The sequence below is a fragment of the Megalobrama amblycephala genome, linkage group LG6, assembly GCF_018812025.1.
Source record: "Megalobrama amblycephala isolate DHTTF-2021 linkage group LG6, ASM1881202v1, whole genome shotgun sequence".
NCBI classification, from domain to species: Eukaryota; Metazoa; Chordata; class Actinopteri; order Cypriniformes; family Xenocyprididae; genus Megalobrama; species Megalobrama amblycephala.
This window is the reverse complement of record NC_063049.1, coordinates 32,301,840-32,319,617: the sequence shown is the minus strand read 5'-3', so window position 1 is coordinate 32,319,617 and position 17,778 is coordinate 32,301,840. Positions and strand designations below refer to the sequence as shown.

At 37.4% G+C, this 17,778-nt stretch overlaps 1 protein-coding gene across 1 annotated transcript in view; it reads left to right on the top strand.

Annotated features, from left to right (window-relative positions):
• The window catches only part of tmem163a (transmembrane protein 163a), a 46,494-nt gene extending 31,418 nt beyond the window's left edge, over positions 1-15,076 (top strand). Inside the window, exons 3-8 of the mRNA XM_048194078.1 lie at positions 3,799-3,842; positions 4,196-4,287; positions 5,565-5,661; positions 9,257-9,368; positions 13,495-13,636; positions 14,242-15,076. Coding sequence (XP_048050035.1) covers positions 3,799-3,842; positions 4,196-4,287; positions 5,565-5,661; positions 9,257-9,368; positions 13,495-13,636; positions 14,242-14,302 — 548 coding nt within the window. The 3' untranslated portion in view covers positions 14,303-15,076. The remainder of the gene's footprint in view (positions 1-3,798; positions 3,843-4,195; positions 4,288-5,564; positions 5,662-9,256; positions 9,369-13,494; positions 13,637-14,241) is intronic.
• The last annotated feature ends 2,702 nt before the right edge of the window (positions 15,077-17,778 follow it).

The following is a 17,778-nucleotide window of genomic DNA, read 5'->3' as shown; positions in this document are numbered from 1 at the left end:
ATGGAGTACCCTTTGAAAGACTAAGCGTTCGATTGTACGCATATGCTAGTGTACGCTTAAAATACTAAGTATACTTTGAACTTAATAACACCTGAACACCACACCCATATGTGCTTGTTGAACTTGTAATTTCAAAATCATTTTTCATCCGCAAAAAAGACAATAATGCTGTAATTTTTTTTTCTTGTTAATATCATTATGGATATAATGCAGGACATGAGAGTCAATACATTCACACTTATTTTGACCTACTTCCTCAAGCATGTTTCTTCTGCTGCAACTACACTCACTGGGTTCTTTGATCATCACATTCCTGTCTATGTGCTCAGTTTTGTGGCAATATTTCACATGCATATAGGCCATGTGAATGTGAATGTTATCTTTTCCAGATCCTGTACTTTTTTGTCTGCTCATATTGGCAATTTCACAGATGCCAGCAACAAACAATTGCACATGTTTAGAATTAAGCTTGTAACCTTGTTGTTCTTTCTAGTATTATGACCCTTCAGCCATAAAAAATCAAGGAATCTAGAGCTACTTCTTTTGCTGTGCAACTACATTCATAAAAATAAAGATTCCAAAAGGGGGGAGGGGGAAAGGGGGGTTTACAGAGATGCCATAGAAGAACCATTTTTGCTTCCCCAAACAACCTTTCATTGAACAGTTCTTAAAGGAACCAAGTTTTCCTTAGTGTAAAGAACATTTAAAAATGTTCTACTATAAAGAACCTTGTGTGGAATGGAAAGATTCCATGGATTGTTAAGGTTCTTCATGGAACCATACAGTAGATGCCAATAAAGAACCTTTATTTTTAAGAGTGTAGTAGTGTTTTTTTTCCCCCTCATTTTTATTGACCAAGAGTTAGGAAAGGAAGAGAAAGAATGGGATGGGAGCATATCTGGGCCAAACTATATTGAGTGGTAAGGTATTGGTATCTGGTACTGACCACAATGCCACCATTCTGATGTTGTTGCTGTTGGATATTATATTTTATAATACATTGACTAAAAAATCTGTTATGGGCTCTGTTGTTTTTATCAGTTGTTTTAATGAACCTAAAATCGCTACATGTTTTCCATACATAACAGATCCAGAGCAGAATTGTTGTTTTGTTTCAAGGGCATGTAAGATATCATGCGCTGTGCAGCCCCTCTGTTGCTATGACACGTGGTGGTCGAGTCTGTCTTTAAAGTTAGAGATCAATAGAACAGTGAGAGTTCTCCACTCAAGAGGGGGGCAGCAAATAGAGCCTCTCAAATGCAAGCTCACGGTTGGTAAAATGGAGAGCCTCACATCTCTGCAGTCAGAGAGCTTTGTCAAAAAAGTCAAAACACAGTGGGCAGCCTTTTTCAATTCACATTTTAATAGATGCAAAGAGAGGGGCGAGTTGGCTCTGCATTCTGATAAATGTAACGAGGGATTTGACAATTACACTTTCAACTGATAACAACAGCAGACAGACACTGTAATGTGAATGTACCCGTACTGTGAAAACATTATAAATGGACCTGTACTGTGAATGACCCTTCAGTTTGGGCTCAGAGCTGAACATGTACAGAAGGCATCTTCTCTCTTTGTGAAACTCGCTGATGTTTCACAAAAGTAACAATCCCCTCAACAGTCTTTCCAAAAGCAATCATGTTATATTATATTACTATTTTATTATTATTTAGGTTACATTTTATTTTAAGGTGTCCTTGTTACAGTGTAGTTATAAATTTAAATACGTAGTAATATTAATTAACTTTAGGGTTAGGATTTGGTTTAGGGTTAGTTTCATGTTGTTTCTGCATAATTTATAGTTATTACTATGTTAACTACATGTAACGTGTAACAAGGACACTGTAAAATAAAGTGTTACCGTTATTTATTTATTGAGTGATATGCTTTTTGTGTGACTTATACAAAAAAGTACTGTGGTGGCACCTTGATGAAGGGAGGACGACGATCCCCTGGTGGCGTAGGTAGATGACCGCTGGCACAGACCCAGAGCTCCCCAGATCCGACAGTCCACGGCCGGGTAGACGGAGGGCAGAGTCCAGAAGCTGTAGGGCGGACTGACGGCTTCTGGGGGATGACCGACCGAGACTCGGCAGGTGGACACTGGTGCACAGACGGAGAGCTGGCCAACTCTAGCGACGTCGCTGGCCTGGAAGACTGCGGCGATGTTCTGGTGACGATTAGCGGAGGTGGAGCTGGAGATCCTGAGGGCTGCGGTGATGTCGGCTCGACCGAGGACAGAGGCGACTCCGAGGGAGAGGAAGAGCCCTCTGTAGCTGAAGGGGTGGAGGGACGGAGAGTAGTTGACGTCTCGTAAGTCCGTAGCGGAAGAGGAGGGATGACTGACCAAGGGGGAGCCGGCCGGACGAGGGAGAGCGGAGGAGCCGTCAGATGGAGGGTCTCCGGCGGAACCGTAGCTGGGAGGAGCCTGGATGGAGCCGGCAGGTCGACGGGCTGAGATGGAGCGACGAGGAATGCAGCTGGAGGCGGAGCCACTGGAACCTCTGGCCTACGTGCTGCTGGTGGGAGTGTGACCTGCGGCTCGACGTCACAGGGGTTCCCCCGGAGACGGTGCAGGGCAGATGACATCCAGCAGCGATGTACTAGGAGGACTGGCTGAGCGAGATGTTAACTGTGTCGGTAGAGAATCTGTAAATAGAACACAGTCCATGGTAATGTCTCTGTTAAGTAACAAGGATGAAAATGATGGGTGGGTTTGGGTGGGCGTTGACTCATCGCTGAAGTCAATGAGCCAGTCCTCCCTCTCCGTAGTCGATTCCCCCTCGTCCGCAGATGTCGTGGGCTCACACCCCTGGTCAGACGTCTGGTGGAGTTCCACTTCCTGGGCGCTGGTCACCTCTGTCCTCAGGGTCTCGGGATCTGGCTGACCTTTAGCTGCCGGTGGTAACTCTCCGTCTGCGGGGGGCTCGCACGAGTACTCCGCGGTCTGTGGGGGAGATACGGGCTCTGGGTCTGGCTGTGTTCTGGATCGGGGACGAACACTCTCCAGACACCTAACGATATATTCCCTCCAGTCGAGTCCGGAGGTGTCTGGGAGGTCCACGGGATGATGGTAGTTGGCCCCGATCCAGAACAACGACTTCAGGGTTTAGTCGTCGAAGGGGCAGGCAAGTGCAACACTGATGAATTCCTTGGTGAACGAACAAAAATCGTGGTTATTCCGTGCTACGAGCGTGAACATGCCGCCGAAATCCATTTTCAGTATTCGGTCCGGTATTCTGTTACGTTAGTACACTATCGAAGACGAGGAAGGCAGGATAAGTAACAATAACGCAGTTTAATCTCATAGAGGAGTCAGGATACATAGAAATACATGTAACATCAAACAATACCGGACACTGGACTAAACATAGGGAGGAACTTAAATACACAAACTAATGACAAACAGCTGAGGGTGTAATCAGTGTCCATGGTGAATAATGTGTGGCGGGAACAAAACAAAGGATCACGTGACAGTCAAAGACAACCTAGACGAGACAGTAGATGTAACACATATAATGTATATGTAATATAGATGAAATTTACATGGAAATTTGCTACTCTGGAAAAATACATGTTATTTCCATGGTACCATCTCCAAAAAACAATGGTTATACCATGCTACAAAGAGTATTTTAATGTGTTACCAAAAATTAGTTCAGAATAATAAACATATGGCCTAAGCTAAAGTTCAGAAGCTGCTTTACAATAAAATGTAAATGTTCTGTGTAATCTATATACTTTGACTTTACAGATCTCTTCTTCTTCTTCTTCTCTGTTCTTTTGCTCTTCCCATAGCTGTATCCTTCATGAGACACAGTGCATCAGCTTTTGGATTTGCTGTAAGTATAATTTTCAGTGTTATTGCATATATGCATATATTTGTCATGAAAAATAATTTTCACTACATCTCAGGGATCATATTAGAGTTACATTAATGTCAATGCAGGAATGAATTACATTTTATTCTTTAGGCAAAAATGTCTGGAACTGTGTGTTATTGTGCTGTTGTATATAATCTTCAGTTACCATTCTATGTGTGCATTTTATTAAATGGTGGTACCATGCTTGTGCTAAAGGCAGCTTCTGGGAATGTTTTATTAGAGTAAATATATCACTGGATTTCAGTTTGTGACATAGTGAGATGCTTTGAGCATAATTTCTCTAGCACTGAAGAATCACTGTTGTTTTTCAGTTTGATGCGACGTTAGATGTTCTTTCCTCCATTATAGTGCTGTGGCGCTATAGCAACGCTGCAGCAGTGCACTCTGCCCATAGAGAATACATGTAAGTAAACAAAAGATGAGCTGTCTGTGGTATGTAGGGCACTGCATGGTACAGAAAACCTGCAGAAAATCACTAAAAGGGACTTAATAATGCTTCCTCTGTGACCAACATTCATAAAATACATTCCAAATATATTACAATATAAGTCAACAATTCACTGGCAGGGCTGTTCTTTGTAAAGCTAGTACATTTGAGATTGTGGTAGAACATCTTAGAACACAAAGTCCTGTCTCTTTCGACTGAATTCTACTAACATTCAGTGCAACGTTTTTCAAGTCTGAACATGGTTGCTTTATCAAGTCTGTTGAGTGATCTGCCTTGTTTCTGGCTTTCACCTTGACTGTCTCAATTCGAGACGTATTACGTTGATAAAGGTCTGTGCTGCTGGTTTCATCCTAGGTCTGTGGGAGCTTGTGAATCTCATTTTTCTGGTCGACGTGTCAGAGTGGGAGATTTATATCGCAATACTAGAGAAGAATTGCAGGTCTCTGTAGGTGTACCAGTGGCCGCTTGTCATACAGGGAATATGAACATGTATTGTGGACAGTTTTCATATATTTCAGAATGGATCAGGTCTCTGTAGGTTTACTATAAAAATCAAAGCATCGTTTTTGCTTCAACCTTGAACCAACATCAGCTACACATATATACAAAGAATAGATTTAATATGTACTACCGTTCAAACATTTGGGGTCATTAAGATATTATAATGTTTCTGAAAGAAGTCTCTTATGCTCATCAAGGCTGCATTGTGAAATATTATTACAATTTAAAAGTCAACTGTTATATATTAATATCTAACTGTATATGATTTTCACCATCATTACTCCAGTCCATAGTGTCACATGACCCTTCAGAAATCATTCTAATATGCTGATTTGGCACTCAACTAACATTTCTTATTATTATCAATGTTAAACAGATGTGCTGCTTAATATTATTGTGGAAACTGTGATGCAAATTTTTTTTTGCAGGATTCTTTGATAAATAGAAAGTTCAAAAGAACAGCATTTATTTGAAACAGATTATTTTGTAACCTTGTTTCTATACTGTCACTTTTGATTCGTTTAATGCATCTTTGCTGAATTAAAGTAATAATTTCTCTTAAAAAAATCTTACTGGCTGGTGCACGGTGAGATTCTACATAATAATTCTAAATTTAGACATTTTATGCATCTTATCAGATACTCAAAACATAAAAAATAATAAATCTGTCTGGGATTTGATTAATTGAATCATTTTATCAATATACATTTTCTGCTTTTCTCCATCCACAGAGCATGTGTGATCCTGGGAGTGATTTTCATCTTGTCGTCTTTGTGTATTTTGGGGAAGGCCATCCATGATCTGGCCACCAAACTTCTTCCTGAAGTGGTGAGTTCAGTGCCAGTGTGTCATATTTATAATTTTAAGGTTAGCTTTCCAACAGTAAATATAATAGTTGAGACAAATAGATGGAATACAGTCCTCTTCACACACTTCCTCAACTCACCCTCATGTTGTTCCAAACCTGGATGAATCTCTTTCTTCTGTTCAACAGAAGATATTTTGAAGAATATGGGTAACCAAACAGTCGCTTGGCCCCATTGACTTTCATAGTATGGAAAAAAAGAAATACCATGGAAGTCAGTGGGGCCCATCAACTGTTTGGTTACTGACATTCTTCAAAAGATCTTCTTTTGTGTTCAGAGGAAGAAGGAAATTCATACAGGTTTGGAACAACTTGAAGGTGAGTAAATCATGACAGTATTTTCACTTTTGGGTGAACGAACCACCCCATTTAATGCTAGTTGCTACCTCTTCTGACCCTTGAATTAAGACAATTTTAGGTTACCCGACAAACACTTTGTAAACTGCAGTATTTCATCTCAAAGGTCAGATGTGGATTTTCCCAGCAGTCACAGCTAACAGCAATGTGTTCAGTCTTTATCCGTTAATTAATCAAAGACTGGCATCATTCCAAAGAGCTGCGGGATAATAATTTCAGAGGTGGTGATTAATGGTATTGCGAGTTAATCTCTCTCTCTATTTTCATCTCTTTTACACCACTGATAAATCTCTGAGGACTGATACATACCCTAATGTGACATTACTGAACAATATTTTCATAATCTTCAACGAACAAAATGTTAATTAATGTCCAGGTCTAGAGACTTCCAGTTATCTCTGCATCACAAAATACTGTCTCTTTTTATGTTGAATGAGGAAACATGTAAGGGAGGGAGAAAATGATGAAAAGATGAAGAGAATGAGAAAATGGCTATACTGCTTGAAGCTAAAAGCTATTCATTTTTAATGACAATCTAAACACTGTATTTTTTTCCATTGTTGTCCATCACCTCTCTAATCAAAGAAAATCTAAATGCAAATCAGTGTTTTCACTCAGTGTTTGTTTCTCTGGTTGGAAAATAGCAGCTCCCACCCTTTTCATCTTCCCAGACTATGAAATGCTAATGAGCTTGAGGAAACGGCAGTAATTTGGAGTCAGACAACAGGAATAATAGGTGTCAGGGATCTGTTATGTTTCACTCCAGCAGCACAGAATGAGGGTTAAGATTAAGTTTATATCACTGTCCTCTGCCATTTACTTGATGAAATGTGCAAAAAAATCGTTAAATACAGTTTGTTTGTTTTTAGAGGAAAAATGTTGCCAAGATCCTGATTGGTAGTAATTAAAATCTGGAGTGGAATGACTGACTTACACCCAGGGTTGCTATTGTTAACTAAATAATTTTCGTTAAATCAGTTTTGATTCTTTGATAAATAGAAAGTTCAAAAGAACAGCATAATTACAGCAGTAAATGTTTAGGTTTAAAATAAGTTTAGGTTCTAAAACTACAAAAAAAAAAAAAAAATGAAATAAAATAAATGAAAGCTAACAAATAAAATAAATGAAATAACAGTGCTTGCACTGAATGTAAATACTAAATTACTAACAGACTATTTGCATTGTGTTTACTAAAAAAATAATAATAATTGGTCATTGCCATTATTTAATTATTAAAATATTAATTTAAATGGCTACATCAATGTCATATTATAGTAGTTTGATTAAGCTGCAGACATTAGTAATGTAAGAATGTACTCTAAAAAATGCTGGGTTAAAAACAACCCAAGTTGGGTTGAAAATGGACAAACCCAGCGATTCGGTTGTTTTAACCCAGTGAATGGGTTAAATGTTTGCCCAACCAAATCGCTGAGTTTGTCCATTTTCAACCCAACTTGGGTTGTTTTTAACCCAGCATTTTTTAGAGTGTAGCTACGTATAATAATGGTAGATGACTTATATTGAAGTGTTGTGTTCAACACAACAGTTCAGCCATTAAACACTAGAGGGCGCAGGCTGATAGGTCTTTTACATGCAATCTGCAAACAATCACATCATTACCACATGACACAAGCTGATTGGCCTCTGCTGATCCAAAGAGATTTCTTACTCAACATTTAAATAGTCTGTTCAGTGTTTGCTGTAGGCTTGTCCTTCAGCACGCTATCAGAGTTCCTCTGAAATGTATCAGCTCCACCTGCCTAAATCTGCTACGGGATTTATGTATGTCTATTCATGCAGCGGCAGCATATCTTACATGCTCACAGCAGCGTGTCTGTGTATCTTAGCAGTAGTAAGTCCATACTCGCTCTTCAGCAGCAGCAGTGTAGCAGATCTAGTCATTTCTATTTTCAATAACATGCTAAAACTGTTATATTATAAATCAGTCACTACTGAATGTGTGAATGTCACCTCTTCCCTGAAAAGCTGAGCTGATGTAAACATTAACTGCCATCACGGATACAGTTTGATTACCTCATTTTCTTTCAAGCCTTGTTTTGCCCCATAAGTGCTAATGAAACATCACCGCTGCAGCTTTAGTGATGGATTTGTGCTGGCCGTAAGCCATCTATTCTTTTGGTCCTCTCTTGTTGCATTAGGATGGATGATTCGGAAATGGGCTCCCAACTTCTTTAATCTGCTGTCCTTCTTTTCATTCTGTCAGCCTGCAGCTCCTTTCTCACATTCATTAGACCTGGCTTCTCCATGTCAGCACCCTTCACTGGCATATAGCCATCACACTAAATCTCTCAGGTGGCCTTTTTGAAAGCTGTGTGGTCCAGTTCATCCAAATTGCCAGTCTTAACTAGCTGATCTACAGCTTAAAAGATGAAAGTCTGAATTTAAACACACTTACTGTCTCTCAGCTGTTACGCAGAGATGAAGGTCTCTGAACAAACTGTCTTATTAGAAATCTTAGAGAAGCGCTTCTGGATGTTGTGTGGGTGGGAAGCAGACACTCGCAGTTTGGAGAGAAAGAGAGAAACAAGAGAGACAAAAACAGGTTTAGTTCATATTTGATGCACCTGAAAATATCCTAAGGACTGATGAGAGACATTTGTGCTATTTTTACCTTTTGTTTTCCTTTTTCTTGATGCTTTAATGGGTTTGGAGATCTTCACCTAATGTTTTTTCAATCTACTTATATGTAATTTTCTAGGAAAGATCTGTATTCTGTTTTAGTCTTTATTCTGATACATACATGTTCATTTTCCACAGCCATTGGAATAGTTCTCTTAGCTTGTTAGTTTTTGTGTATTTATAGCCTTCATGTTTAAATCAGTTTTTGTGAGTCCTCCTGGTCTGTAGTCCAGTCTAATCCTTGTCATGTCATGCTTTTTCGATTCCTTATTAAATATTAAGTTGGCTACTTTTCACTTGTGCTTAAAATGAACTGCACTTCATCTCTACGTTGCCTCAAGAGCCCCATGTTACAGATGCACAACTGAAAGACCTATTTATATTGTTATACTTTTATCCCACCTTTACTTCTACTGGCCATCAAGGGTTCTGGTTTTAACATCTCCAATTTGGTATTGCCTGTGCCTTCACTTCCAGTTTATGATTCATCCACATGGACCTTGCATCATTTCTACTGTGAACACTTTTTTTTGTCTCTGTTACTGTCTGTCTCTCTGCCAGGATGACTTCCTGTTCAGCGTTTCCATCGTCAGTGGCCTCATGTGTGTCATTCTTGCGGTTGCCAAGTTCATGCTGGGAAGGGTTTTGACCAGCAGAGCCCTAATCACTGATGGTATGACACACACTCGTGCGCACAAACACAGACACACACACACACATACACACACGTTTGTTTTTGTGAATTGTGGGGACATTCCATAGGCGTAATGGTTTTTATACTGTACAAACCGTATTTTCAGTTGCCCTACACTACCCCTACACCTAAACCTACCCATCACAGGAAACTGTGCACATTTTTACTTTCTCAAAAAAACTCATTCTGTATGATTTATAAGCCTTTTGAAAAATGGGGACATGGGGTAATGTCCTCATAAGTCACCCTCTCCTTGTAATACCTATGTCATACCCATGCCATTATATAAATTTGTGTCCTGATATGTCAAAAAAAAAAATCTGCACACACACATCCACATCATGTTTGTCTTTCAGTTTAGGTTATTAGCTCATGGTGCCTCCTGTCTCTGTGTCTATGAACATATTAAAAAGCCCAGTGACTCTGTATCAGTGTTATTGATATTCAGTTATACTATATTGAATTGATTAGCTTTTATTTTTACATTTTCCGTTCTCATTTTAATTTTGGTTTAAGTCATTTTGTTGTGTGCTTTTGTCATTTATAGTTTTTTTATGTTTCTATTTACCTTTCATTTATTTTTATTTCAATTTTAGCATTACTAATTTTAGTACTTACAGGATTAGTCCACTTTAAAATGAAAATTACCCTCAAGCCATCCTAGGTGTACACTGTGTGCAGAATTATTAGGCAAGTTGATTTTCTGATCATATTTTTTTCCCAAGCACATTTTACCAATTCCAATCCACATCAATCTTAATAACTACTATTAATATTGTTTTTAATCATTTATAAGTGATATATAATTGTTCATGAAGGCTGGAAATGAAAAATGCCTTATATTCAGGTGTGCAGAATTATTAGGCAGGTTTTCTTTTACAGGCAAAATGAGCCAAAAAAGAGATTTAACTCAGACTGAAAAGTCAAAAATTATTAAATACTCATGAGAAGGACGCAATACTAATGCAATACTAGAAATTGCAAAGTTAAAGCATGACCAAGGGATAGCAAAATGCTCATTGGGTCAGCGGGGTCAGACAAAAACAGGTGGAAAAGAAAAGACACATGTTAACTGCAAAAGAATTAAGAATTAAGGCGAAGAATTAAGTGTGAAACCATCAGGAACCCTTTAGTCTCCAGCGCCACCATTTTCCAGAACTGCAACCTACCTGGAGTCTCCAGAAGTGCAAGGTGTTAGGATCTCAGAGACTTAGGTTAGCTAAAGAATCCTAAAAAATGACCCGCACTTAATAAGAATCACAAGCTGAAGTGTTATAAAATACATGAAGACTGGGTTTTTATAGGGCTTATAGACAGACAGCTTGAGAGTGACTCCTGAAGGACCAGCACCACATCCTCTTGAACCAGTTTATCCAGAATCTGGCAGTAAGGTGTTTGAGTTCACTTTTAGTCCATCTCTTATCCTGAAATGTCTGTCTTGCAGAGATGGACTAAAAATGATCTTCCAAAACTTACTGCCAGATTCTGGAAGATAAATTCTTCAAAGAGTGGTTCAAGAGGATGTGGTGCTGGTCCTTCAGGAGTCACTCTCAAGCTGTCTGTCTATAAGGCCTATAAAAACCCAGTCTTCATGTATTTTATAACACTTCAGCTTGTGATTCTTATCAAGTGCGGGTCATTTTTTAGGATTCTTTAGCTAACCTAAGTCTCTGAGATCCTGAGACCTTGCACTTCTGGAGACTCCAGGTAGGTTGCAGTTCTGGAAAATGGTGGCGCTGGAGACTAAAGGGTTCCTGATGGTTTCACACTTAATTCTTCACCTTAATTCTTAATTATTTTGCAGTTAACATGTGTCTTTTCTTTTCCACCTGTTTTTGTCTGACCCCGCTGACCCAATGAGCATTTTGCTGTCCCTTGGTCATGCTTTAACTTTGCAATTTCTAGTATTGCATTAGTATTGCGTCCTTCTCATGAGTATTTAATAATTTTTGACTTTTCAGTCTGAGTTAAATCTCTTTTTTGGCTCATTTTGCCTGTAAAAGAAAACCTGCCTAATAATTCTGCACACCTGAATATAAGGCATTTTTCATTTCCAGCCTTCATGAACAATTATATATCACTTATAAATGATTAAAAACAATATTAATAGTAGTTATTAAGATTGATGTGGATTGGAATTGGTAAAATGTGCTTGGAAAAAAAAATATGATCAGAAAATCAACTTGCCTAATAATTCTGTACACAGTGTATATTACTTTCTTCTTTCTGATGAACACAATCGGAGATATATTAATAAATGCGCATGACACATCTGAGCTTTTAATGGCAGTAAATGGGAAACAATGAGTCTGAAGCTCAAGAAAGTGCATCCATCTAAAGCACAATGTAGTCCACGTGGCTCCGGGGGGTTAATAAAGGCCTTCTGAAGTGAAGCGCTGCATTTGTAGGGATGTGCACAAATAGTCGAATATTCGAATATTCGTTCTGTAATTAATATTCGAAAAATAAAAATACTATTCTAATTTTACTATGTTGCTAAAACTCGCAGTTATAACTAAATGCACTGGGTGGCGCTGTGGAGCGTGTTTAACAAGTTTATTTTATTTGAACGTCACATAATGTTGTCGTCTGCCTCGCAAAGTTTGGAATTACTTAGATGAAAATGATCTTACAAAATGGAATTACTTTTGATCAAATTAATTAATGAAATAGAGTCATCATAATATCAACACCATAATGAGAAAGCACATGAAATCTAAATACCCTTCGAATGAGGAAAGACAGCTGTCCATCACTGCATTCACGACAGGTGCAGCTGTAAGTTATCCCCTAGTGAGCCAAGATGATAACTTATCTGATAGCAAAATGATTTTGAGACATGTGTTTCCTTTAAGTTTCGTGGAGGGAGACATATTTACGAACAGAAAACAAAGTGCTACTGTTAGAAACTTAGCTTAGCATACAGTTATATAGGCTATTATTATCTTTGTGTCTCTGCAACGTCTGTCAGCATGGCTCGTTTTCTCACCCGAGCATGTGGATATTATTGTTTTTCTCAACATGAACATGTGAAACAATATAAACACGATAACTCGAATGTATTATGTACGTTTTGTACAATAACTGGCGCTGTCTGCTTTATTAGTATTTTTCCTGCTCGCGCTGCTTGAGATTAAATGCTTTTGTTCTTAATGTTTTCTGTTTAACGTTACACATATTGTTTAATGCTTTGAACTAAAAGAAAACCTTAAGATATAATGTAAGCTTGTTGTGTATATTGCCTAATTGTAAGCTTGTTCAGAAATGGTTACAAAATATTGATGAATTTAAAACAATAACGTCTTTCTCGTTTAACCTCATTTAAATAAATGAATATTCGAATATTCGTTTTTTACGAGCCCAAATATTCTAATACAATATTTTGGAAAAATGCCCATCCCTATGCATTTGTGTAAGAAAAATATCCATATTTAACAAGTTATAAAGTAAAATATCTAGCTTCCTTATTCAACTTATTCAACAAAGTGTAACGTCACGTCAGTTACGCATTTTTCGTAAGTTGAATATGGAAGGCATAGGACATACCGTAAGTGTTTTGAACTGCGAGAGTTTTACACTTTCTTAGTAAGTAGAATACGGAAGTCTGGCGGAAGCTAGATATTTTACTTTATAAATAGTTAAATATGGATATTTTTCTCACACAAACGCATCGCTTCGCTTCAGAAGGCATTTATTAACCCCCCCCCCCCCCGGAGCCGTGTGGAGCACATTTATGATGGATGGATGTGAACAGATGCACTTTCTTGAGCTTCATACTTGTTGTTTCCCGTTTACTGCCATTGTAAAGCTTGGATGTCAGGATATTTAATAATATACCTCCGATTGTGTTCATCAGGAAGAAGAAAGTCATATACACCTAGGATGGCTTGAGGGTGAGTAAAGCTTGGGGTGATTTTAAGTGAACTAATCCTTTAAAATTGTTTATTTTGGTTAGTTGGCAAGGTAACTTTACTAATTTACATTTAAGTTTTTAAGTTAATGTTTTTCATCTAATATTTATATTTTATATGAAGTTGTCATGAAGATAAAATTCATAATAACACATAAAATGTAATTGTTTCTTCTTTCTGTTTTTTTTCTGAAGGCTTCAATTCAATGGTTGGAGGCGTCATGGGCTTTTCCATCCTCATTAGTGCTGAGGTGTTTAGACATTATCCCACCATTTGGTACCTTGATGGAACCATTGGGGTCCTGATTGGACTCATTATTCTAGCTTATGGGGTCAAGTAAGTGTATTTATTGCGATCACCTATTTATTAGGGCTGGGACAATACTATCGATTCGTCAATCAATTCTCATATTTTTCATATGCATCGCAAATCCATTCTGAGCTTAGTTTTTAATAGCAGATGGCGCTCTAGGCTAGTTTTTAACTGCACGCTCAAATGCTCACGAAGAAGAGCGCTCGTGCGTTCGTCAGAGTCTGACAATGTATTTGCACCTCAGAATACTTTTATGACGCAAGATTAATGTAAACATCCCACTGAAAACACCCTTGTAATTCGCTTCAACCTTTTCGAACTTTATGAATGCTTATTTTATAGAAGGTTCAAGTGGTGTGTGCAAGGAATTGGAAGAAAGCAGAATACGGCTGTTTCTAAAGCATCTGGCAGTCATCGATCTGTTGTTGAAAACAGCTCCGAATCAGTTCGAGAGAGAATTGATCCAGAATCATTTCTCGATTTGCGATGCATCGATGTATTGTCCCAGCCCTACTATATATATACAGAACATACCGATAGTTTTTGTTTTCTCCATAACATCAAGACATTTGTCATCCGCACTACAACGTCTCTAATGTGGATATTTTAATTGTTCCTTTCTCCTGCAGGCTATTAGTTGACATGGTACCACGAGTAAGACAAACTCGAAACTATGAGCGCTTTGAGTAATGCTGGTTCAGAGAGAAAAAGGCATTGTATGGATCCATCCACTCCTTTCTGCTCCTGCTGCTCTCTCAACACACACAATACCAAAATACATCCAGGAATAAAGTCTGCTGGCAGCCAATTCAGCATCAGGTACTTGTAGAATCATCACTCCGATCAGCTCCTGATGTCCTCTTTCACTCAGCACAACATTTAAAAGGAAGGAGGAAGGGGAATGAGCTGCTCAACGGATCGGTGTCACTCCAGGCACTCAAACATTTATACTATCATCATGCTTTGGTCACATCCATGAAATTCATTTCTGTTATATTCTATGTTCTTTGTATCACTATTTAGTTTTTAAATGATGGAAGGAAAACTTTAATTTATACTCTTTGTTTAATGAAAAATCATGTGTATTTATAACCACACAACTCTTATAATGCATTTTAGCTCAGTTTTAGAGGTAATTATAGCTATCACCATGTAAGGTGTGTTTATATTTTACTGTACAGTATTGTAAATAACCTCTCAGGCTACAGATCAGCCACATTTCCAGTGTAGAGGTAATACACATTTCAGTGAAGAAAGCACACCGGAATTTCCAGAGGTAGGCACAAATACACTGTAGGCTAAAGACCTCTCAGAACCACAGTTCAGGGTCAGCAAGATAATAATATGTGACCCTGGACCACAAAACCAGTCATAAGTCGCACGGGTATATTTGTAGCAATAGCCAACAACACATTGTATGGGTCAAAATTATTGATTTTTCTTTTATGCCAAAAATTATTCGGATATTAAGTAAAGATCGTGTTCTATGAAGATATTTTGTAAATTTCCTACCATAAATATGTAAAAAATGTATTTTTGTGAGTGGATATGCATTGCTAAGGACTTCATTTGGACAACTTTAAAGGCGATTTTCTCAATATTTGGATTTTTTTTGCACCCTCAGATTCCAGATTTTCAAATAGTTGTATCTCAGCCTAATATGTCCTAACAAACCATACATCAATGTAAAGCTTATTTATTTAACTTTCAGATGATGTATGAATCTCAATTTCAAAAAAATGACCCTTATGACTGGTTTAGTGGTCCAGGGTAACATATGAAATATTGATATTGGAAAATAGCTTTAATGTTAACAGAAAAGTCCACAATACATCAGTGACCTGTGACACACATTGAATCTTTATGAGTCAATAGTCAAATTGACCCACCAGCACAAACCCCCTCAAAAAAAGACCTGTAAAGTTTTTTAAAAGGTTGTAGCATCTTGAACATCCTGACTGTTGCACCATTTATAGCACTACAAACAATAAAAAAGACGACAACTAAATTACAGAAATATTCCTAAATCTATCTACTCGTCTTACTGTAACTATTTCGCTTGTATTTCGTGCTGTGCAATTCAATGCAAAATATCTTTGTTCATGTATTAAGCAGCACTATTTGTTTCATATTTTAAATCAATCAATTAATCTGACCTTTGCTGTGTAATGATTCACTAAGTTTAACCAGTGATTTTCTTGGCTTGCACTGCTGTGTCTTTTTGCCGCTTACAATTGAATTCATCAGATATTCCTTTCGTGCCAAGACAGAATGAGATTAGAATGGCCTGAAGTATCGTCTGATGTAGAAATGATTGATTTGAACTCCAGCAGACAGAATTAATGATTGTTGTATTATAGAGGATTTGTGAGAGAGGGCAGCTTATTTTACAATGGAGAGCAAATCATTGGAAAAACAAAGCACATTTTAGTTTTTTTTTTACTACACTGTTTGACAATACTAATATATAATATAATGAGTTTTCACCTTTTTTTTTCTCCACAGAGATTGAGGCATAAATACAAATGTTTGTCATTTGTGACCTACAAATCTATACTACCATTCAAATGTTTGGGCTCTGCAAGATAATTAGAACATTTTTATTCACCAAGAATGCATTAAATTGATCAAAAGTGACAGTAAAGACTTCAAATAAATGCTGTTCTTTTGAACTTTCTATTCATCAAAGAATTGCTGAAAATTCAGCTTTGACATCAAAGGAATAAACTACATTTTTAAGTAAGCAATAAGGTACGAGAGGCTGTGCTGTATCGTGAAAAGGTTGTGACTTATTCACGATACAGCACTAGCCTCTCGTACCTTATTGCTTTTATAAAACGGTTACCACACAATACAAATACTAAAACCAAAAATATGTCTCAATGCAACTTTCATGAAGTAAACTGTCACTAAATTATTCCTTCCACCAGAAAAAATAGTCCCTGACCATGAACAGCAACAGAAGTTACATTATTATGCCATTAGATGGCGGCAAAGACTGACTGAATGAATGTGTCAGTCAGTAGTGAAGACTTTTAAATTGAAAAGACTGAAGAGTTGTGAACACAGAACAAGATGCAACTGACAAATGCTCTGACTAGCGCTGTCAGTCACGGGAAAACCCCTCAATTGTTAAAAGGACAAGATAATACATTGGACATTTAAACAGATTTTTATTATGAACATAGGACTGACCTGAAGGAAAATGCTAAATCTGAATGCAGGTAATACAATACATCTCTTTCTCACATTACTCTTCTACATAATACAGAAAGCATCAATGAACAATATCAATTGAGAACATACAGTTTATGTTGCTAAGGGTGTTGTGTAGTGATACACAGAGCCGTTAGCCGTGTTTTATCATGAATAAAAAACAACTATTGACCAATCAGAATCAAGGACAGGAACTAACCGTTTTATACATTTATTTAAATAGAAAACAATTATGTTAAATTGCAATAACATTTCACAATATTAATGTTTTTATTGTATTTTTGATCAAACAAATGCAGCCTTGGTGAGCATAAGAGACCAAACCCCAAATATTTGAATGTTAGTGTATTTTAAAATCTTTTCATTTGATTAAAAACCAAATCAGCAAATATAAAAATGCCCATTAATTTGAATTAACATCAATTTTTCATTCACACATTTGACATGTCCTACTTCGTAAGCACAGAAATATGTTTTTTTTTTAATCTAAAGCTTATTTACAATATGCAGTTTGACCATTCCATTACAATTACTCACATTTCAGTTACAGACAACCAAGGTATTTGATGTTTTTAAGCAAATAAGCTTCTGTGGGAGATGTTTTTACTATTTTTTGTTTTGTTTTTCACACACAGGGTTCCTGGTTCATCTTTTACACAATTAATACTGATCAGAAATCATATTTTCTAACATTTTATACATCTTATTTTTGCTTTTGTGTTTTTTGTCTCATATAATTGGGACGTAAATGTAACTGAATGTAAATGACTGTGATCAGTTAGGTTCACAGCCCAGCTACAGCACACCTACTGATGTTTCTTACCAATATTACCAGACAATCACGAGTCGACCAATAACTGCAGCACAGACTCCCAAAGCCTTTTGTGTACTGCTCAATGTGATCTCATCTGAAGAGGGAAACATTTCATATTTTTGTTCTTTTTATCCTC